The sequence below is a fragment of the Mesoplodon mirus genome (genome assembly GCF_964341445.2).
Source record: "Mesoplodon mirus genome assembly, chromosome: 3".
Lineage (NCBI taxonomy): Eukaryota > Metazoa > Chordata > Mammalia > Artiodactyla > Ziphiidae > Mesoplodon > Mesoplodon mirus.
Window position 1 is genome coordinate 81,729,967 of NC_138978.1, and position 25,035 is coordinate 81,755,001.

General features: G+C 41.8%; 1 protein-coding gene across 1 annotated transcript; it reads right to left on the minus strand.

The window, feature by feature from the left end:
• Positions 1-1,967: 1,967 nt before the first annotated feature.
• LOC309800818 (zinc finger protein 226-like) lies at positions 1,968-24,409 on the minus strand. The gene is made up of 7 exons (XM_082615145.1): positions 24,357-24,409; positions 18,756-18,894; positions 18,231-18,281; positions 17,330-17,464; positions 16,084-16,129; positions 14,079-14,205; positions 1,968-4,163 (listed from the first exon to the last, which is right to left on the minus strand). Exons 5-7 carry the CDS (start codon positions 16,096-16,098, stop codon positions 3,970-3,972), a joined length of 336 nt encoding a protein of 111 aa, XP_082471271.1. The 5' UTR covers positions 16,099-16,129; positions 17,330-17,464; positions 18,231-18,281; positions 18,756-18,894; positions 24,357-24,409; the 3' UTR covers positions 1,968-3,969.
• Positions 24,410-25,035: the final 626 nt, after the last annotated feature.

Genomic DNA, 25,035 nt, shown 5'->3' on the forward strand with positions numbered 1-25,035 from the left:
CCTTTTTTCCCACAGCTAATGGTTCTCTGTGTCATAGTGTCTGGAACGACCCAGCTACTTCTCCAGTCAGACCAAGCACTTGAAAGGACAAGCCGGTACCCCGAGCTATCCATCCATTCACCCAGTAAGGAAGCCTGATGAGGAGAACTAGGATGTGTAAATTTCTACTGTTGGAATTAAAACAGAATATTCTGGGCTGCATGGATTTATCCTAAACTTCAAATGCATTAATTATAAATATACCGTTACACTGACTACTATTCTGTATCTTTGAATAACCATATACATTTTTTCTTTTTATAACTGATTTCTAGAGGTCTATTCCTTAATTTGGGCCATATATATGTATACCTCATGATGATAGGATTTCTTACTGTGAGGGATTAATATGTTCTTAGTAATTTTTAATATTATATTTTACATTATTTTACTACCTATGTTACTATAAAAGTAACAGTATTTTACTGGAAAATTGATGCTCAATGAAAAATTTAAAATATGGAAGTTACATGTGGAAAAAATCCCTGAAAATCTTGCCACTGTTTACATAAGGGTGAATATCCCTTTACAGATGATAGGATGCATTAACACACACACATACATGTTTAAGGTATGTGATGTACCTACCTAAAATACATTAAACTGTTACATGCTTCTGTCATTAAGTTTAAGCCATCATTTTAACAGACCTGTTATTACATAACTATCTTAAAATATAAAGACATTCCTATTGAATATTTCACTTTTACAAAATTTAGTAACATTGGCATGCTACTCACCTTTTCTATTTGAATTTCCTAATTATAAGGTCCTATTCTGTGATTTCTATATCAAAGGGACGCACGTTCTATGTTTTGATATGTACTCAGCAACTTCACTTTGAAAATCAATTTTTCAATCCACGGCTAGGAAAAAGTGTGCAAGTCAGTCGTTGAATAAATATGTTTGATGAAATTACCAAATTTCAACAAGTAATTTTTTTCTTTTTATCTCAGGCCAGAGAGGAGTAAGGAGATAGAGAACTTGACAAAAGTAATCTACTTCAAACAGCCTCTTTTCTCTACTTAAGAAGTCTTGATGAAAGTAATGCTAAAACCCTTGGGAGACAATCACATCAAAACCTAGACGGAAATGTGGTGAATAAGAAACCAACGATCAGTTCATTTACTAAGAAATGTTTGTCCTCTGTCACTGTCATTAGTAACTCTTTCTGACACTTAAACCTCTGCCTTGACATTCTTGAAAAAAGGGTCAACAGTATGCTTTCTGTATTGCAAGATGAACAATCCATTTTCAGTAAGTCTATACTGTCACAAAAGATAACTAAATTTGTACTGTATAAGATTCACAGAATATTAGATAGACAAAGTCCAAGATAAGATCCAACTTGAAGCGAGGCTGGGGGGAGACAAATGGAGCTCATCGTAACAGGACGATGCCACATTAATATTACAAATTGCAATACTGAGTGCTTTTCTAACACTTCAAATTTTTGTCTCCCTGAATTACTTTTAAGGCCAGATTTAGGTTAACTGCTCTGAATACAAATTTTTATGAAATTTTGGAGGGGATTGCAACATAATTTTCAAAAAGTTTTTCCTCATTCATTAACTGAACAAATATCGAGCACCTACAAAGTAGCTGACAATGTTCAGACTGTAGATTCAGAACAAACGTCGCTGCATTCGTGGAATTTACGTTGTAATGGGCATACATTTTGGCATGTTCATCATACTTTTGTACAAGGCCTGCTAAAACTCACACTAAGGCTTCTCCCCTAATATTTAATAGACGTCAAGGTTCAAACTTACTACACCATTTACCAGAGTTCTCTGCCGTGTGGCCTCCTGACTACTGGGACATGTTGAGCTATGGCTGAAACACCGACTTTAATGAAACAAATGATTTTTTTTTCTTTTGAACTTGATGACTGGAAGAATTCACATGACACCTGAGTTGTTTTTGTTTTTGTTTTAATCATTTTATGGAACTTTTCTCGTGTGTGGGCTCTCTGATGGTCTTACCACTCCTATCACTTTTATAGGATTTATCAGCAGCATGGATTCTGTGATGAACTGTTAGACTGGAGCGCCAACTGAAGCTCTTACCACAGGTCTCACACTTGTAAGGCTTCTCCCCTGTGTGCACTCTTTGATGAGACTGTAGCTGTGAAGGCCGACTGAAGACCTTACTGCATCTGTCACATCTGTACGGCTTCTCTCCAGTGTGGACGCTTTCATGAAGCTGAAGACTTGAGGCCTGAATGAAGTGCTTCCCACACTCCCCACACTTATATGGTTTCTCTCCTGTGTGGACCCTCTGATGCATGTCGAGGTTCAGGCTCCACTTGAAGCCCTTCCCACACTCCTCACATTTGTATGGCTTTTCTCCAGTGTGGACTTTTTGATGGGCTTGAAGGTGTGAACTCCGACCAAAGCTCTTCCCACACTCTTCACATTTGAATGGTTTTTCTCTGCTGTGGACTCTCTCATGGGCCAGAAGATTTGAGGCCTGCCTGAAGACTTTCCCACACTCCTCACAATTATACGGTTTCTCTCCGGTGTGGATTCTGCAATGAATTTTAAGATCTGCTCTACGACTGAATCCCTTCCCACACTCTTCACATTTGTATGGCTTCTCACCGGTATGGATCAGCTGGTGGATCTGAAGTCGTGAACTCTGATTGAAGCCCTGCCCACACTCCTCACACTTGTAAGGTTTCTCTACACTGTGGGCCTTCTGATGGATTTGAAGATATGAACTCTGATGGAAGCCCTTCCCACATACCTCACATTTATAGGGCTTCTCCCCTGTGTGGACAACCAGATGAACTTGATAATGGGAGTTCCTCCTGAAGCTCTTCCCACACTCATTACATTTGTATGGTTTCTCTCCTGTATGGACTCTTTGATGTGCCTGAAGGTTTGAACTCAGAGTAAAGCCTTTACCACACACATTACGTATGTATGATTTCTCTCGTGTGGACTCCCTGATGGGCCTGAAGACTTGAAGGCCGACTAAAGCCTTTCCCACATTCCTCACAGTTGTAGGGTTTTTCTCCTGTGTGGACCCTCTGATGAATGTATAGATTTGAGCTACAAATGAAGCCCTTCCCACACTCCTCACATTTGTACGGTTTCTCTCCCGTATGGACTCTCTGATGGGACTGAAGGTGTGAATTCCGACTGAAGCTCTTATCACATGTGGCACATTTGAATGGTTTCTCCCCAGTGTGGACTCTCTGATGGTCCTGAAGGTGAGAGGCCTGACTGAAGGCCCTCCCACACTCCTCACAATTATAAGGTTTCTCTCCCGTGTGGACTTTACAATGAATAGTTAAGTGCTGACCTACGGCTGAAGCCTTTCCCACATTCCCCACATTTGAATGGTTGCTCTACAGTGTGGACTTTCTGAGGAGTCTGCAGCTGTGAGCTCTGACTGAACTCCTTGCCACACTCATCACACTCACTCTGTTTTCCTCCCACGTGAACTCTCTGATGAATATGAAGAACCGAGCTGTAACGGAAGCCTTTTCCACACTCACTGCACGTATGAGACTTCTCTTTTGAGTGCAATTGCTGGTGAAGATCAAAGGTGGAGAGATCGGTGAAGGTTTCTTTACATTCATTACACTGGTAAGGTTTTTGTCCTGTGTGAATCATAGTATTCTGATCCAGTGTTGAAACCCTCGTGCTATCTTTTCTATAATCACTGTAGCCGTAAGATTTTTGACCCTTGTGTACTCCATGAGCATCAAGGTGATGTGAAATCCAACTGATGGTGTCAACATCCTCTTTACACTGACACAGTTTATTTTTCATGGAAATTTGCTGGTGTCTATTCTGATAATTCTGTGACTCAGCCAATGAAGTTTTCCTCCAAGAATCCTGGGCTCTCAAAGTTGCAAACCTTGCATTTCCAGTACTACTGGGATCACCTGCTTTATCATTTAATATACGGTTCTCATCTTCAGAAATTTGAATAGAGTCCTGCCCCAATCTGGCAGGGGGAATCACCTTGTTTGTGGAACTGACACCTAGTTATCATGGAGTCTTGGCATCTGGTTAAGTCATGTGCAATTTGTTGCCAGATTTGCCAGCAGGAAAGCTCTTCACGTGATCCTCTGTCTTGAACGGCCCTCAACTCACTTTGATTGTTTTCTTCTAGAAGGACAGAGAATTCAGAGATGTGGACACGTGAAAGCTTTGTTCAAAGATTCAAGGTTTTACACTTAAGACACAGTATGAGACTTTAATGAGCCTCAGGATGGTTCAGCTTATCTTTCGCACGACAAATGAAGTTCTCTGGTTTATATACTAACAGAAACCAAGAGATGGTCTGTTAAACTCCCAAATACTTAGCATTAATGAAACCCATTTAAAACCAAATGACTACTCTGACATACTATTTAAATCATCTTTCAAAAATTACATGTCGGGACTTCCGGGTAAGATGGCGGAAGAGTAAGACGCGGAGATCACCTTCCTCCCCACGGATACACCAGAAATACAGCTACACGTGGAACAACTCCTACAGAACACCTACTGAACGCTGGCAGGAGACCCCAGACCTCCCAAAAGGCAAGAAACCCCCCACATACCTGGGTAGGGCAAAGCGGAGAGATCCCCACACAGGATGAGTGCCGAGCGGCACTCACCAGCCCGAGAGGCTTGTCTGCTCGCCCGCTGGGGCGCGCAGCGCTGGAAGCTGAGGCTCGGGCTTCGGTCAGAGCGCAGAGAGAGGACTGGGGCTGGCGGCGAGAACTCAGCCTGAAGGGGGCTAATGTGCCACAGCTAGCCGGGAGGGAGTCCGGGAAAACTCTGGAGCTGCCGAAGAGGCAAGAGACTTTTTCTTCCCTCTTGGTTTCCTGGTGCGCGAGGAGAGGGGATTAAGAGCGCTGCTTAAAGGGGCTCTACAGACGGGCGCGAGTCGCGACTGAAAGCGCGGAGCCCAGAGACGGGCGTGGGACGCTGGGGCTGCTGCTGCTGCCGCCAAGAAGCCTGTGTGCGAGCACAGGTCACTGCCCACACCGCCCTTCCGGGAGCCTGTGCAGCCCGCCACTGCCGGGGTCCCGGGATCCAGGGGCGGCTTCCCTGGGAGAACATACGGCGCGCCTCGTGCTGGTGCAACGTCACGCCGACCTTTGCCGCTGCAGGCTCGCCCCGCACTCCGTGCCCCTCCCTCCCGCCCGGCCTGAGTGAGCCAGAGTCCCCGAAGAGGCTGCTCCTTTAACCCTGTCCTGCCTGAGCGAAGAACAGACGCCCTCCGGCGACCTACACGCAGAGGCGGGGCCAAATCCAAAGCTGAGACCCAGGAGCTGTGAGAACAAAGAAGAGAAAGGGAAACCTCTCCCAGCAGCCTCAGAAGCAGCGGATTAAAGCTCCACAATCAACTTGATGTACCCTGCATCTGTGGAATACATGAATAGACAACACATCATCCCAAATTGAGGAGCCTGGAGTCAGTGCTGTGCCTCTGAGGTGGGAGAGCCAACTTCAGGACACTGGTCCACAAGAGACCTCCCAGCTCCACATAATATCAAACGGCGAAAATCTTCCAGAGATCTCCATCTCAACACCAGCACCCAGCTTCACTCAACGACCAGCAAGCTACAGTGCTGGACACCCTAAGCCAAACAACTAGCAAGACAGGAACACAACGCCACCCACTAGCAGAGAGGTGGCCTAAACTCATAAAAAGTCTGCAGACACCCCAAAACACACCACCAGACGTGGACCTGCCCACCAGAAAGACAAGATCCAGCCTCATCCACCAGAACACAGGCACTAGTCCCCTCCACCAGGAAGCCTACACAACCCACTAAACCAACCTTAGCCACTGGGGACAGACACCAAAAACAACGGGAACTACGAACCTGCAGCCTGCAAAAAGGAGACCCCAAACACAGTAACATAAGCAAAATGAGAAGACAGAAAAACACACAGCAGGAGAAGGTGCAAGATAAAAACCCACCAGATCTAACAAATGAAGAGGTAATAGGCAGTCTACCTGAAAAAGAATTCAGAATAATGATGGTAAAGATGATCCAAGATTCTATTTCCCAGATCCAAAATCTTGGAAATAGAATAGACAAAATGCAAGAAACAGTTAACAAGGACCTAGAAGAACTAAAGATGAATCAAGCATCGATTAAAAACACAATACATGAAATAAAAAATACTCTAGATGGGATCAATAGCAGAATAACTGAGGCAGAAGAACGGATAAGTGAGGTGGAAGATAAAATAGTGGAAATAACTGCTGCAGAGCAAAATAAAGAAAAAAGAATGAAAAGAACAGAGGACAGTCTCAGAGACCTCTGGGACAACATTAAACGCACCAACATTCGAATTATAGGGGTTCCAGAAGAAGAAGAGAAAAAGAAAGGGACTGAGAAAATATTTGAAGAGATTATAGTTGAAAACTTCCCTAATATGGGAAAGGAAATAGTTCATCAAGTCCAGGAGGCACAGAGAGTCCCATACAGAATAAATCCAAGGAGAAATACGCCAAGACACATATTAATCAAACTGTCAAAAATTAAACACAAAGAAATCATATTAAAAGCAGCAAGGCAAAAACAACAAATAACACACAAGGGAATCCCCATTAGGATAACAGCTGATCTCTCAGCAGAAACTCTACAAGCCAGAAGGGAGTGGCAGGACATAATTAAAGTGATGAAGGAGAAAAACCTGCAACCAAGATTACTCTACCCAGCAAGGATCTCATTCAGATTTGATGGAGAAATTAAAAGGTTTACAGACAAGCAAAAGCTCAGAGAGTCCAGCACCACCAAACCAGCTTTACAACAAATGCTAAAGGAACTTCTCTAGGCAAGAAACACAACAGAAGTAAAAGACCTACAATAACGAACCCAAAACAATTAAGAAAATGGGAACAGGAACATACATATCAATAATTACCTTAAATGTAAATGGACTAAATGCTCCCACCAAAAGACACAGATTGGCTGAATGGATACAAAAACAAGACCCATATATATGCTGTCTACAAGAGACCCACTTCAGACCTAGAGACACATACAGACTGAAAGTAAGGGGATGGAAAAAGATATTCCATGCAAATGGAAACCAAAAGAAAGCTGGAGTAGCAATTCTCATATCAGACAAAATAGACTTTAAAGTAAAGACTACTAGAAGAGACAAAGAAGGACACTACATAATGATCAAGGGATCGATCCAAGAAGAAGATATAACAATTGTAAATATTTATGCACCAAACATAGGAGCACCTCAATACATAAGGCAAATACTAACAGCCATAAAAGGAGAAATCGACAGTAACACACTCATAGTAGGGGACTTTAACACCCCACTTTCACCAATGGACAGATCATCCAAAATGAAAATAAATAAGGAAACACAAGCTTTAAATGATACATTAAACAAGATGGACTCAATTGATATTTATAGGACATTCCATCCAAAAACAACAGAATACACATTTTTCTCAAGTGCTCATGGAACATTCTCCAGGATAGATCATATCTTGGGTCACAAATCAAGCCTTGGTAAATTTAAGAAAATTGAAATTGTATCAAGTATCTTTTCCGACCACAATGCTATGAGACTAGATATCAATTACAGGAAAAGAGCTGTAAAAAATACAAACACATGGAGGCTAAACAATACACTACTTAATAATGAAGTGATCACTGAAGAAATCAAAGAGGAAATTTAAAAATACCTAGAAACAAATGACAATGGAGACACGACGACCCAAAACCTATGGGATGCAGCAAAAGCAGTTCTAAGAGGGAAGTTTATAGCAATACAATCCCACCTTAAGAAACAGGAAACATCTCGAATAAACAACCTAACCTTGCACCTAAAGCAATTAGAGAAAGAAGAACAAAAACATCCCAAAGTTAGCAGAAGGAAAGAAATCATAAAAATCAGATCAGAAATAAATGAAAAAGAAATGAAGGAAACGATAGCAAAGATCAATAAAACTAAAAGCTGGTTCTTTGAGAAGATAAACAAAATTGATAAACCATTAGCCAGACTCATCAAGAAAAAAAGGGAGAAGACTCAAATCAATAGAATTAGAAATGAAAAAGGAGAAGTAACAACTGACACTGCAGAAATACAAAAGATCATGAGAGATTACTATAAGCAACTCTATGCCAATAAAATGGACAACCTGGAAGAAATGGACAAATTCTTAGAAATGCACAACCTGCCAAGACTGAACCAGGAAGAAATAGAAAATATGAACAGACCAATCACAAGCACTGAAATTGAGACTGTGATAAAAAATCTTCCAACAAACAAAAGCCCAGGACCAGATGGCTTCACAGGCGAATTCTATCAAGCATTTAGAGAAGAGCTAACACCTATCCTTCTGAAACTCTTCCAAAATATAGCAGAGGGAGGAACACTCCCAAACTCATTCTACGAGGCCACCATCACCTTGATACCAAAACCAGACAAGGATGTCACAAAGAAAGAAAACTACAGGCCAATATCACTGATGAACATAGATGCAAAAATCCTCAACAAAATACTAGCAAACAGAATCCAACAGCACATTAAAAGGATCATACACCATGATCAAGTGGGGTTTATTCCAGGAATGCAAGGATTCTTCAATATATGCAAATCAATCAACGTGATACACCATATTAACAAATTGAGGGAGAAAAACCATATGATCATCTCAATAGATGCAGAGAAAGCTTTCGACAAAATTCAACACCCATTTATGATAAAAACCCTGCAGAAAGTAGGCATAGAGGGAACTTTCCTCAACATAATAAAGGCCATATATGACAAACCCACAGCCAGCATCGTCCTCAATGGTGAAAAACTGAAACCATTTCCACTAAGATCAGGAACAAGACAAGGCTGCCCACTCTCACCACTCTTATTCAACCTAGTTTTGGAAGTTTTAGCCACAGCAATCAGAGAAGAAAAGGAAATAAAAGGAATCCAAATCGGAAAAGAAGAAGTAAAGCTGTCACTGTTTGCAGATGACATGATCCTATACATAGAGAATCCTAAAGATGCTACCAGAAAACTACTAGAGTTAATCAATGAATTTGGTCAAGTTGCAGGATACAAAATTAATGCACAGAAATCTCTGGCATTCCTATATACTAATGATGAAAAATCTGAAAGTGAAATCAAGGAAACACTCCCATTTACCATTGCAACAAAAAGAATAAAATATCTAGGAATAAACCTACCTAAGGAGACAAAAGACCTGTATGCAGAAAATTATAAGACACTGATGAAAGAAATTAAAGATGATACAAATAGATGGAGAGATGTACCATGTTCTTGGATTGGAAGAATCAACATTGTGAAAATGACTCTACTACCCAAAGCAATCTACAGGTTCAATGCAATCCCTATCAAACTACCACTGGCATTTTTCACAGAACTAGAACAAAAACTTTCACAATTTGTATGGAAACACAAAAGACCCCGAATAGCCAAAGCAATCTTGAGAACGAAAAATGGAGCTGGAGGAATCAGGCTCCCTGACTTCAGACTATACTACAAAGCTACAGTAATCAAGACAGTATGGTACTGGCACAAAAACAGAAAGATAGATCAATGGAACAGGATAGAAAGCCCAGAGTTAAACCCACGGACATATGGTCACCTTATCTTTGATAAAGGAGGCAGGAATGTACAGTGGAGAAAGGACAGTCTCTTCAATAAGTGGTGCTGGGAAAACTGGATAGGGACATGTAAAAGTATGAGATTAGATCACTCCCTAACACCATACACAAAAATAAGCTCAAAATGGATTAAAGACCTAAATGTAAGGCCAGACACTATCAAACTCTTAGAGGAACACATAGGCAGAACACTCTATGACATAAATCACAGCAAGATCCTTTTTGACCCACCTCCTAGAGAAATGGAAATAAAGACAAAAATAAACACATGGGACCTAATGAAACTTAAAAGCTTTTGCACAGCAAAGGAAACCATAAACAAGACCAAAAGACAACCCTCAGAATGGGAGAAAATATTTGCAAATGAAGCAACTGACAAAGGATTAATCTCCAAAATTTATAAGCAGTTCATGCAGCTCAATAACAAAAAAACAAACAACCCAATCCAAAAATGGGCAGAAGACCTAAATAGACATTTCTCCACAGAAGATATACAGACTGCCAACAAACACATGAAAGGATGCTCAACATCTTTACTCATTAGAGAAATGCAAATCAAAACTACAATGAGATATCATCTCACACCAGTCAGAATGGCCATCATCAAAAAATCTAGAAACAATAAATGCTGGAGAGGGTGTGGAAAAAAGGGAACACTCTTGCACTGCTGGTGGGAATGTGAATTGGTACAGCCGCTATGGAGAACGGTATGGAGGTTCCTTAAAAAACTACAAATAGAACTACCATATGACCCAGCAATCCCACTACTGGGCATATACCCTGAGAAAACCATAATTCAAAAAGAGACATGTACCAAAATGTTCATAGCAGCCCTATTTACAATAGCCCGGAGATGGAAACAACCTAAGTGTCCATCATCGGATGAATGGATAAAGAAGATGTGGCACATGTATACAATGGAATATTACTCAGCCATAAAAAGAAATGAAATTGAGCTATTTGTAATGAGGTGGATAGACCTAGAGTCTGTCATACAGAGTGAAGTAAGTCAGAAAGAGAAAGACAAATACTGTATGCTAACACATATATATGGAATTTAAGAAAAAAAAAAATGTCATGAAGAACATAGGGGTAAGACAGGAATAAAGACACAGACCTACTAGAGAATGGACTTGAGGATATGGGGAGTGGGAAGGGTAAGCTGTGACAAAGTGAAAGAGCGGCATGGACATATATACACTACCAAACGTAAGGTAGATAGCTAGTGGGAAGCAGCCGCACAGCACAGGGAGATCAGCTTGGTGCCTTGTGACCGCCTGGAGGGGTGGGATAGGGAGGCTGGGAGGGAGACGCAAAAGGGAGGGGATATGGAAACATATGTATATGTATAACTGATTAAATTTGTTATAAGGCAAAAAATAAAAAAAAAATAAAAAAAATTTAAAAAAAAAAAAAATTACATGTCATTCCTACCATAACACAGTATCAATAAAGACAAGCATTTTGCTGTGCTCACAGCTTTAACAGTGCCTAGCAGTTAGTCAGGGCTCAAGAAATGCATGCACAGGTGAACTCAGTTTGATTTCTAGGATTCTCTACAATTCTGAATCCCAGGTTAAGTTTGAACCAAGTCAGAGAAGCAAAACAGCTTTTACAAGTCAGGTATCAGATACAGGAAAAGGACTGGAAAGTACAGTTTTGCTTAAGTTGAAAGGCTGCACCCGAGGCGGCAGCACACCAAGGGGGTTAGTGCTGAGGAGGATATGAAAGGGGCTAAAAACCGGGACTGCCCCGGTGGCACAGTGGTTAATAATCTGCCTGCCAGTGCAGGGGACACAGGTTCGAGCCCTGGTCCGGGAAGATCCCACATGCCGCAGAGCAACTAAGCCCGTGAGCCACAACTACTGAGCCCACGTGCCACAACTACTGAAGCCCGCGTTCCTAGAGACCGTGCTCTGAAACAAGAGAAGCCACTGCAATGAGAAGCCTGCGCACCACAACGAAGAGCTGCTCCCACTCACCACAACTAGAGAAAAGCCCATATGCAGCAACGAAGACCCAATGCAACCAACAATTAATTAATTTTAAAAAAGGGTCTAAGAATCAGTGGGGTTAAAAAAAAGCATGAAGACCTATGCACTGGATCCTTCTCAGGCATTTGTGCTGCCTAATATGTTCCTCCACTCCCCCTGCCAAGCAGGAGTCAAAATTTAGAGGCTAGGGAAGAATGCTGTCTCTTTAAAAACAGCATGGAAAATTTCTGGACACAGATACATTGGTCTTTAACAAGAATGAGTTCCAAAGTGAAGAATGGGCTTTATGAGTGAGCTGGGAATAAATTCCATAGCCTGTGATAAGTATTGAGAAGAAACAGACTAGAAACTATTAAAGAATGATCAAAGCACTCAAGGTGACATTATCTAAAATGCCTTCTACAAGATACATACAAATGCACACACACACACACACAAAATGTTTGTAGAGCTAACAAAGATCGATTTCTTATTAGTGAGGTGGGCTTTGGAGGAGGCAAATGGGACGCAGCGGGGCAAATCTTTTAAGGGAAAGGCTAACTCACCAGCTGGCTGTTTTCTGAGACCTGTTCTCCCCTGGTATAAGGGATAAGGAAATAGAAATTTCTTTCCTTCTATGGGAGGGTTACCTAAGAAGTAGACATAAGAATCCTCATTCAAAACAGTATTTCCTCCCCAAATGAATTTGCTCTGCTACTGAGAGCTCAAGGAAAGTCACAGGGAAAGCATTTTACTCAGTTTGGTTATAATTACAGGTTCTATACATATTTTTTGTGCAAGTTGATGAGGGCCAACTTGTACAGAAAGGCAAACACACACATACACACATCATGGGCACCTGAGAAGTTAGAATCAGGCTAGGAATTCATTTGAAGACAAAAAAACATTTAGCAATATCCCTTATTCACTCGGATTTGTTCACCGCCTACTAGCTATTTTCATGGAAGGCTAATTTCTCTATCCATTAACTCATTCGTTTATTCAAGAAATATTTAAGAGTTCCTGTCATGTACCAAGACTATGCTAAGCACTGAGGCTAGTGAGCAATAAACATATAACAGACCGAATTCCTCCTGCACTCCTGGATTACCCTCCAGTGGAAGAAAGAGAGGTGAGAAACAGGTGAACAAAATGTACATGAGTGAAACGCTTAGAGACAAAACAAGGCAGCGCAGAGAGAGTAAGAAAGAGAGGACTGTATTTTCCATAGGGTGGTCAGAGGACAGCCACCTCCTCATCTTTAAGGGGACTGACTGAAAGAAGTAGAGGCCTAAAAGATTACAGGTGAAAGAGTATTCCAGGCAGAGAGAAGGACCAGGAAAAGGCTCTGTGGCAGAAGCATCCTTTGCAGGTCTGGAAAAGATAGGGTAAGAGGGAGGAGAGGTGGTGTATTCAGGGAGGTGGTGGAGAACCAACAGCAGCCCACAGAAGGCTCTAGAAGCCACTTTAAGTGGTTTTTATTCTAAGTAAAAGAAGCCACAAGAGAATTTTGAAACAAGAACATAACCTGACTTAAAGTTACAAAAGATCACTTTGCCACCTAAAGAACAAACTGTGGGAGGAGAAGGGTGGCAACAGGTGACCAGTACAAAGACTATGCAATAATCCTGGAAAGAGATTTCCAACTGGGACCAGGTGATGGACAGCACAGGGCTGGTGAGAAGCAAAACAGATAGAGAGCTAACCACAGGAACTCACGGCTGCTTGGTTCTCACCTAAATTTCTATCTGGGTTGCTGAATTCATCAACCAAAGCCTCTCTTCTCTTGCTATATGTTTTGTATCTCGTTTGAAGAATGAGAACATGCAAAGTCACAAGTTAACATGAACGGGCTAGAGCGAAAGTTTACTAGAAATTTGAGTTCCAACTGCATATTCAAGGTATTGAAAGCTGCGTTTTTCAAACTTTGTATCACGACCCACTGAAGAAACAGCATTTATTTCACAACCTAGATACACAGGTAGAAAAGTATACATTACTAAAACGAAGCTTGAATGACCTATATCTAACCAATGTCTCTTTTCATGAAATCTGTTCCCACTGGCTCTCACACCACTCATGCCATCGCCCAGAGTTTCTGCTGCAATGTGTTGTACTCTTCCTAAGAAACTCTGATATTTTCTATACTATTTTATTTCATTAAAAAATCACACGTAGGGCTCAATAAATTGGCTTTATGATCCACTAATGGCGGGGAGGGAAATCTGAAGAAGAATACACAAGGTACAGCAAGATACTGTCGATTTACAGTTCTTTTACAAAATAATTGAAAAGGACCTGAAACACACTGTTTGGAAAGACCAGAGACATCCTCTCGTGTCCCACAGGAATTGCAAAAGTCTGGTCCCCAAACTCAGGGAACCACCTCAAGAGGCCCAAAGCCTTGAAACACCAAGGTCACAAAGACACTCGCAGAGAAAGGCTGTCCTCACCCACTGAGACCAGGTTCCGGAAGTTTTCCACCATCACATCCTGGTACAGCTTCCTCTGGGCCGAGTCCAGCAGCCCCAGCTCCTCCTCTGTGAAGGCCACGGCCACGTCCTTGAAGGTCACCGCCTCCTACGACAAACAACACCACCTCAATCTTATACCCAGTGGCCAGTGGAAGAGGGGCAGCCCCGAGGAGACGAGGAGGATGGGAAGTTGCTCCGGCTCCTGTGAGGTGTGCAGACTGCCCAGCACCCCCTCCTTCCATCCTGCCAATGCCACACACTGACTTTCCTCAGCCTCACCGGACGTGCAGCTATGAAAGAGAAAGCTTTGTGTATTTACCTGGGGCTCTCAGACAACTCATAAGTAAACTCCCTAGAATTCTAACCACTGGATCCTGAACTAAAAAGCTTTCACTGTTTAATTATTATTGCCAAGTGCCCCAGAAACAGTTACCAATTTAGTCCTGGCAGTATTTGATGGCACCTGCTTTCTCACTGAGGTGGGAACCAGCTGAGAAGGAGTGTTATATGTGGAAACTAACCAAAAGGCCATGCCAGGTCTCTGAATGAAAACTCTCTCTTTCCCCGTTTCTGTCTTTCGCTTGAATGCAATACTCTGACTCCAGACCCTTGGTTTTCTGGGTGAGTCGGAGTTGGTTCCTCCTTTTTTCACAACCCCGATTCTTTATATTTAAAACAAAGATGAAACCAAGCACCTCTTTATACAATTGTTCTGAGCTGTCTATGCAGTGACAAGTGCTTTAAGTACCACTGGACTTTTTAAGCTAAGGTCATGTATTACTCTGATTAGAAAAAAATATAAGATGGAAAAAGAAACAAACCAGTAAATAAAATACACAAAGGGTCTGACTCAAGCATGGGGAAGACTGAATCTAACTCTGGTCGTGAGAAAACTTCTAACAATACATGATTTCTTCTGCGTGAAGCAGCAGTTTGATCCTGCTGTGCTCTGCCGTATTTGGATATTCTACCAAAAAACATCCAAGGCACCACATGTAAAACATACCTCTTAAATTCTGAATACCTAAACCTACTATATTAAGGGCAAAAAGGGGCAATATTCTTCAGAACAGATATTTTGAGAAAAAGGTTAAATCAGGAACACTGTCACTGTAGTCCTCCTAAAACAGGAGAAGTCTTTAAACTAAATGTCTGTGAATAAAGAATAGTTTAAAAAATAGGTGCAGGGCTCCCCTGGTGGCGCAGTGGTTGAGAGTCCGCCTGCCGATGCAGGGGACACGGGTTCGTGCCCCGGTCCGGGAAGATCCCACATGCCGCGGAGCAGCTGGGCCCGTGAGCCACGGCCGCTGAGCCTGCGCGTCCGGAGCCTGTGCCCCGCAACGGGAGAGGCCACAACAGTGAGAGGCCCGCATACCAGGAAAAAAAAAAAATAGGTGCATAAGTTTGCAGGAACATGATAAAGCAATTAAAAGTGAATGTTAGCTAGTATTAAATGAAAAAAACAATTTAAAACTGTATCTATGTTATAAATACAAATACACATCCATGAATACATATGATGAAGAGATTACAGAAATATAAAAGCAGCTAATTTGTAAGCAGGTAAGCAGTAGACTGGAAGATGTCCTTCATTTCCCTTAATTTTTCTTTTACTTGTAAAATAAAAAAATGATGAAATAAAACAAAAATTAAAACCGAAACCAATTAAATTTAACAGGAATTTTTAAAAAAGCACACATGGCACACTCAGGTCCTCATATGCTTAGACTCTCCTTGAAAGAGAAAACCCATATGGAACTATACCCAATATTTCGTAATAACCTATAAGGGAAAAGAATCTGAAAATATATGTATATATATGTATAACTGAATCACTTTGCTGTACACCTGAAATTAATACATTGTAAATCAACTATACTCCAATCAAAAAAACAAAAGAAAAAGAAAAAAAAGAGGAAAACCTGTGTCCAACCTGAGTATAAAAATGGCGTTTTTAACAGCAAGAAAGGCAAGCTCTACTCACCTGGAATGTGCTCATTTTCTCTCTCCTTCTGGGGCAGTGCAGAGTCCTAGCAAGACAGACAGGGAAAGAAGAAGTCAAACTGGAAACTGGTTTAAAGAAAAAGAAGTCACTAACCCACGTGGTGCTCATTGTGAATTACCAAGGCTCCCAGTCCTCGGGGTGGCTACAGCTGATTATGCTTGATGAGCAGAGCCCCACGCAGATACCAGATGCCCCCGTGAACCCCCTCAGTGGCTGTGTGAGGAATGACCTGCCCATCCATACACAGTGGCCCCCTCACAGTGTGCCTGCAGCTTCCACAGGGGTCATTCTTATTCTGGGTATGGTGTAAACAGAGACCATGTAAGTCAGAGTAGGTTTTGGAGTCAATATGCATGGGCTCTGATCAGGCTACGCCATTCACTAGCAGTGTCACCCTGGGCAAATTATTCACATCTCTTCGCCTCAGTTCTGTCCTCTGCCAGTAGGGGAGAACACGGGCATCCACCTCGTGAGATCGTCATAAGGTAGGAAGCTCTGAGAACACCACTGTCAGGGTTTCTTATTTCTTAGCAACTGCGGTAAAGCAGATGATATTTTAGTTAGAAATTATCCTTAGAGATGTGATTTCTACCAACAGAAGACTGTCACACATGTGGAGGTCATACGTTGTTGCCCTGTTATGTGAGAGTCTTTATAGACTTCTGAAAATCTCTGCTTGTCTTCCTAAAGATTTTGTGACTGCAACAATAATATTTAAATTGACATGGACAACTTTTTACAAAAGGTATAAAAAATACGTTAAGTTTCTTTTTAAACAGGAAGTACCCTTTTGACAATTATGCACAGAGGTAAAGAGAACTAATAAAAGCCAGGATTCTGCAACAACCGTAAAAAATAGTTTGACAGTCCATACCTACTTCAAATGAAAAAAAGACAGGAATCTGAATTGTAATTATATCATTATAAATATAGGAAAGTTTAAGAAATAAATGGGAGACTTCCCTGGTGGTGCAGTGGATAAGACTCCACATTCCCAATGCAGGGGGCCCGGGTTCGATCTAGTACAAAAGATGGCAATGATTCCACTCCCCAAAGCTTGGGAGAGAGATATCTTCACAACTTCTAACGACCTCCATTTTGACTCTACACTTGCTAGCTGTCTTCTGCTCAATTCAGGATTCTGAAAGGGGCCCTGACAGTTGACAATAATTAGTGGGGGAATAAAATCATTGGACTAAGTAGGCCTTTGGTGAATCCAGCTCACTTTTATCTGTGACATCCAGCAGGGTCAATTTCCTCGGCCTCAGTTTCCAGAAAAGACCCTCTCTTGAGCTTCTCGAATTTTCACGTGCATGTGAATTACTGCGGGATCTTGTTGGAACGCAGCCTCCTGGACCCCCTACGCAGAAATTATAAATCAGAAGGTCTCGAATGGGGCTCAAGGCTGGGCATTTCTATCCAAGTGATGCCAATGCCGCTGGTTTGTGGAACACAATTTGAGTAGCACTGCAGTGTAACTTCAGTCCCACAAAAAACAGCCTCCACTACACAGAAACATACACAAAGAGTAACCAGACAAAAAGGCACTAAAACATTAACAACTGTTATCTTTACATCCTAAAGTTACAGATAATTAAAATTTTTCTTTATGTATATATCTGCATTCTTCCATAATGATTATGCTACTTCTATGATATACATATTATTTGAAATAAAATAAATGACCCAGTTGAGAAAACTATCTTAAAAAACTCATAAAATAGCCTAAACCTTGCTCTCAAGGTCCCCACAATTAAGTCCCAACCTCCTTTCATGATATGATTCTAGCCAGTACCCTATGCTCAAAGAGAATATACCAAAGGGATTAGCAAACTCAGCTGCTGGACTCAAACTGCCTGGGTCCCAACCCCAGCTCTGCCTCCTACCATCTGGGTGAGGATGGGCCAACAGGGTTGTGTTCCCTGCCCCCAGCTCCTCAGCCTTAAAGTAGAGAAAACAGCAGTACCAATTCACAGAGCCACCGCCTGATGGAAATGTGTTCATTTGCATAAAGCTTTTAGAATGGAAATTAGTGACCAAGGCTCAGTTATCATCGTTACCCATGTCTCATACGTTCTACAATTTATAGGAATATCTTAAGTAGAAGAATGCCAAGTCCTACTCACGTGGGGCTCTGTGGCCTCTTCCTCCGTGCAGTGCTTTTTGAGAAGCCAGGGCTGGGGAAGGAAAGGAGACTGTGAAATACCAGGGCTGTGTTTCCATCCCCACTAATTCATACCGCACCCCCTTCCGCCCCCGTACCAGCTACAAGTCCTCTCCTCCCAAAACAGGCCAGGAGTCCAGGACAATTCAGCTTCCTGGGCTCACAGAATCCCGCTGCGAAATGGGTGCCTCCCGAATTAGCGTAGTATTAATACCAACAATGTATCAGGCAGTTGTAGACCTTTTACTTGTGCTATCTCGTTTCTTCTCACAACACTATATTAACAAGGCATTCCTTTTTCCCCCCTTTTACCGAACAGCAACGGAGGCACAGAGGAGTTAAGCAACTCACCCAGTGTGACGCCGTATGAAGCGGTAGGGCTAGCTCATAGGTGGGGGACGGGGTCAGGTTAGGGGTGAAGAAAACCGGGGAGACCCTCAAACCCCAGGAGGCACGACCTGAGCCCACCCCATCCCGGGTACGTTACCAAACGCAAAGAAGCTCCGCCCGCGGGACGTACATCACCACTCCAGGCCCTCAAACCTCCGCTTTTAGCCGCTCCTCCTCTTTCTCCCCAAATGAAAGGTCTGCAAAGGGGAAGCTTGAATGGGTCGTGAAGAGCGGACCTGAAACACCGTCATCAGGCAAAACATGGCTGCTGCGTGTCCTCCTGGGGCGGAAGTGCCTGCGACTAACCCGGAACTCCTGGACCATATTTCCCAGAATTCCGCGGGTAAACCTTTACAGCGAGGCGTTACTGTAGCTGCAGTATATGGGACTACACGAGTTTACGAGCTCTGGACTACATGTCCCAGAATGCAAGGCTGGGTGCGGGGGTGTCTACCGGCAGGAGCTCTGGACTACATGTTTTCACTCTGGTTTTCACTTTCCGGAATCCCTGAGAAGGTCTCAGGCCGTCTTGCCGTTCTACTGTGTAGGCCTCAGAAGAGTGTAGATTCTGTTCATTGAAAGGCGTACAAACTCAGTAGAATTTTGGACGTCTTCAAGAGGCTAAGCGACATAAAAGCATTACCAGCCACGAAGGCTTCCTGGTAAACCCCAAAGAGTTGCACCATTGGAATAAGGGGAGAAGGAAACTGGGCTTTCTTTGGCAGGGACTGAAGCCAAACGCCAAAACACCTCATTCCCTGAAATTGTGTACAACCCGTGCAGAAGCAAGGGAAAATCCTTTCTAGAGACAGACATCAACATCCTAGGTCTCAAGTTATTTCTGTAATTATAAAATTATAAAATCTGTGGCATTGCTATTTGACCAAGTGAACTTTAAGGGGAAGGAAAAAGCATTACTTGACATACGGAGGGACACTTCACAGTCATAAAAGTTTCAAATTCTCAGAAACTAATAACTTCAGCTGATACTTTATAAAGCAAACATTGACAGAACCATGAAGAGAAACATTCAAATTCATAATTGGATCTGGAGATTTGAACACATACATAGAGGGAGATGTTGAGCCTTAAAAGCATATATTAAAGTAGAAAGGGGGGCTTCCCTGGTGGCGCAGTGGTTGAGAGTCCGCCTGCCGATGCAGGGGACACGGGCTCGTGCCCTGGTCCGGGAAGATCCCACATACCACGGAGCGGCTGGGCCCGTGAGCCATGGCCGCTGAGCCTGGGCGTCCGGAGCCTGTGCTCCGCAACGGGAGAGGCCACAACAGTGAGAGGCCCGCGTACAGCAAGGAAAACAAAAACAAAACAAAACAAAACAAATAAAGTAGAAAGGAAGTTGAAAATTGATTCAGAAAACATCCATTTCAGGAAATTAATAAATGAATAATAAAACTGAAGAAGGCAGATGGAAAAATATAAGATCAGATGAATGAAATACAAAATAAAGTAGATCCCACACACACCCACAAAACAGAAATTAAAGAAACAAACAAAACAAACAAAAAAAGATCATCCATAGTATAAACAAAGATTTTTTCAAAAATGTGTTCCAAATTCTTTCAGGAAAATATCCTCCAAGAACTATTCCTGACTTAAGCCAACATAGCACACAGGATTTCTTTCCACTACAAGTAAAGTGAAATCTTGGATATAGCATGATGAAATACGGTAACATGATTAAGTTTTATTTATTCACCTCCTGTTCCCTATGGCACCCTCCACTCCCTTCTCTACCCCGTAAGCTACCATTCTAATTTGTTTGATGTGTTTTCTTTTGGGTGTGTTCTTGTGCAAAATGTGCACTTGTGTATATTTTCAATTCATATAAATAAGATTGTGTCATAAAATTCATTCTGGTGTTTATTTCCTTCATTCAGGAGTATATTTTTAAGATTCACCCATCCAGGCTTCCCTGGTGGCACAGTGGTTGAGAGTCTGCTTGCCGATGCAGGGGACGCGGGTTCATGCCCCAGTCTGGGAAAATCCCACATGCCATGGAGCAGCTGGGCCCGTGAGCCATGGCTGCTGAGCCTGCACGTCCGGAGCCTGTGCTCCGCAGCGGGAGAGGCCACAACAGCGAGAGGCCCACGTACCGCAGAAAAACAAACAAACAAAAAAAACATTCACCCATCTATCTAATTTGTTTCATAGAGTTCCATTTTCTGCACCCACATTTTACCTGTACTCTTCCAACTGCCATGCCAATGATAATAAAATAAACATCTTCTTACATTTGTTTATAGACGTATCTGAGAATTTCTTTGGAATACATACCCGAGGGAAATTATTTCATAGCAAATATGTATACTTTAATAATATAGCCAGATTGACTTCCTGAACGGCTACACCAGTCCAGATTACCAAAGAGTTGCACGTCAGGTTTTTGTGCAACCACTTACCTTCATTTGGACGACTCATCACCATTTTGCTAGTGTATTAAATGTATAGTAGTATCTTGTTTTAGTTAAATTTCTCTGATTTCTAATAAGTTTGATCTTTTTTTCAAATGCTTGGTAGCTTCATCTATAAGTGTCTACTTAAAACTTTTGCCCCATTTTCTAATGTGGATGCTATCTTTTTCTTCCTCATTTCTATTACATATTCTGATTATTAATACCTTTTCAGTTTTACCAATTACAAGTATCCTTTCCTAATTGGGCACGTGTTTCTAAAATTTTTCTATTGTGCTCTTCATGGAATAGAAATCTTTAATTATAAGATAATAAACCAATAATTTCTTAATATCTGTGCTTCTGAAACTCCTCAGGTGAAAAAATATATTTCTACCTTTTAAAAATTAACTTTCTAGGCTTATCTTTCACATGTAGGTCCTTTAAATATTTTGGAGTCTATTTATGTACATTTTCTAACATGGGATCCACTTTTATTTTCCTCCAAGAGAAATTCTTAAAAATAGTGATATTCATGGCTTGAAGATTCAATATTACAAAGATATCAGTAATCCTCAAAATGATCTATAGGCTCAATCAAACCCCAATAAAAACATCAGCATTTTTTCCCTTGGAAATTGATGAGATGTTTACAAATATTATGTGGGAAAGCAAAGAGCTACAAGAAGAGCTGGGGGCTTCCCTGGTGGCGCAGTGGTTGAGAATCTGCCTGCTAATGCAGGGGACACGGGTTTGAGCCCTGGTCTGGGAAGATCCCACATGCCACGGAGCAACTAGGCCCGTGAGCCACGTACTGAGCCTGCGCGTCTGGAGCCTGTGCTCCCCAACAAGAGGCCGTGATAGTGAGGCCCACGCACCACGATGAAGAGTGGCCCCCGCTTGCCACAACTAAAGAAAGCCCTCGCACAGAAACGAAGACCCAACACAGCAAAAATAAGTAAATAAACTCCTACCCCCAACATCTAAAAAAAACATAAAAATAAAAAATAAAAGAAGAGCTGGGACAATCTGAAAGAAGAATGAAAAGAAAGATATTAGTCACATTAAATCTTACTATAAATCTACAATATAAGATAGTCTGGTGTTTGCTCAAGGATAGACAAGATAATAGACATCAAAATCCATGTTGAAACAGACATTATAACAACGTGTAAAAAGAAAACACTGCAGGGAGCTCCCTGGTGGTCTAGTGGTAAGGATTTGGCGCTTTCACTGTGGTGACCCTGGTTCAATCCCTGGTCAGGGAACTGAGATCCTGCAAGCCACGCAGCACGGCCAAAAGAAAAAAAGAAAGAAAAGAAAACACTGCAGCAGAGAGGGGAAAGAACTCTTGTTAATACAGTTGATCCTTGAACTAGGGTTCAAGGGGGTTAGGGGTGCCAACCCTCTGCTAAGTTGAAAATCCAAGTATAACTTATAGCCAGTCCTCTGTACGTACATGGTTCCTCCATAATCGGCAATTCTGCATCTGAGGATTGAACCAACCTTGGATCGTGTAGTAGTGCAGTATTTACTATTAAAAAAAAATCCTCGTATAAGTGCACTTGTGTAGTTTAAACCCATGTTGTCCAAGGGTCAACTATTGGTTCTCAGTCAGCTGGATATCCATATGGGAAAAATATTAATCATTACTGCATAGGATATAAAAATATAAATTCCAGAAGATCTGCAGACTTAAATTTGAAAAGTAAACAATGATGCTTTAGGACAGAAACGTAAGATAACAGCCTTTTTGCCTTGGAGTAGGAAGAATTTCTTAAGACCAAAAAAATCACCAACTGTGAAAGAAAAAATTGAAAAATTGGACTATTTCAAAGTTAAGAAACACCGTAAACCCAAACGCAGCACTCTTGGGCCAAAAGTGAGAGAGATTTTAAAAACATCTATGGAATAAAAGACTCAGATGCATCCCTCATGCCCATGCATTCTTCAAGGGTCAACTGTATCTACCAAAGTTGAACATATACCCTATAACCCTTTGGTTCCACCCATAGAAATATCCCTCAAACAAGTGCACAAGGCACATTCTAGATTGCTCACATCACCACTAACTGTGATAGCCAAGAATGGGGAAGTACCCAATACCCACCAATAATGGGATTAATAAATAGATTTTGATATGTTTACACACTGCAATAATATCCACCAATGAAAATGAATCAACGGTATCCACTCCCATCAATATGGATAAATGTCATGGATATTCTGTGGAGCAAATGAAGCCAACACAAAATAGCACCTATTACCTGACTCCATTTATATCAAGTACAAAATAGGCTAAGTGAATCTACACCATTACAAATTAGTGGCTACCATATGGAAAGGAAGGTTACTAGAAAGAGCCAAAAAGGGATGCTTCTAGGGTTTGGGGTTTGTCCTGGTCCTCCAAGAACTAGACGGCAAAGTGCTGAGAAAGACTTTAATGAACAAATATTTCATTAGGGGAAACATCGGAGAGAAAATGGCAGGGAGCTCTGGAAGGCTGGCAGAACTATCAGCGCATAGTGCAAGTCTGACCCTGAGTGAAGATTTGGAAGAAAGATTTGGTAAATCATCCGAGACTGCCTTGTCATCTACGTAAAATCCTTCAAGGCTGTCAGAGTCCTTGAAAAAAGGTCACTGGACAGAGGAATCCTGGTCTCCAAGAAATGGCCTGCCTTAGGATCCCTGCTGTGCTGGCTAGGAGCAATCAGGGGCAAGGCCGGCCTCCAGGCAAACGTGGTGATGGAGTTAAGAGCAGCAGCTGGGACCTTTGGCCAGTTATGCTCCCTGTGGTCATAACTGTGAAACAGGAGACTCTCAATGTGGATGCTTCCTTGTGATAAGATCTGGTTGTTTATTTCTGTCAGAAATAATACTGAAACAACGTTGCGTCCTTCTCAGTATATCATACCCCAGAGATCTAAAACGTTCGTTTGTTCTGTTATTGATAATGTTCACCTCTTGGCTAAGGTAGTGTTCACCAAATTTATACCTACTGTATTTCTTGTTGTGATCAATACTTTGTGGAGAGATATTTTGGGTTTTGTAGCATCCTGCTCCTTGTAAACTTTCAACCAGTAGTTTTATAATTCATTGATTACTCTCGCCAGAACCTATCATTACTATGATGGTTGTAAATAATGATTTTTACATTACGTCATTCCTTCTATATATTTATGGTTTGGCATTCTATTATGAGAGCCCTTCCTTCCCTCCCTTCCTCTTTTTTTATTCATATTCTGTATGATAATTATTTATTTTATGGTCAAATTGCTCAGATTTACCCAGTGTGAGTCTCTTCAAGCTGGATCTTTTTACACGTCCCACCACTCTTTCCTACTTTCTGGCACAGTAAATTTTCTCCAGGATCATTCTACACTTTTCTTGCTCCAGCCCTGAAATAGAAACGTGGATATACATGCTTATATACATCACATACACATGTGTGTGTTTGTATATCCTCGCACTTCCATATCTACTTCTGTAAATACCTAGCACGTGCACTCACTCCCTCTCTCTCTCTACAGATGGGTGGACGGATGGATGGATGGGTAGACAGATCTGTATAAATAACTTATGGTCAGACTTCCATATCCGTGGTTCCTCTGTATCTGCAATTCTGCAACCATGGGTTCAACCAACCACAGATCATGTAGTACTGTAGTAATTACTATTTAAAAAAAAACCTGCATATAAGTGGACCTGCCCAGTTCAAACCCATACTGTTCAAGGGTCAACTGTAACTTGCTAAATAAAGCCCTTTAACCAACTATATTAAAAATACCACCATTGGTCTGCGTATGGAATGCCATCCAAACCTGCTTTGTCCTTACTGGTTCCACATCCAGAGGGTCCTCTGCTATTATGCTCAGTTCTCTCCTCATGTGCATCTTTTCAACAAGAGAAACTTTTTTTTTTAAACCTCCACAATGTAGGTATATCCACTTTTGTTTCTAGCTCCAG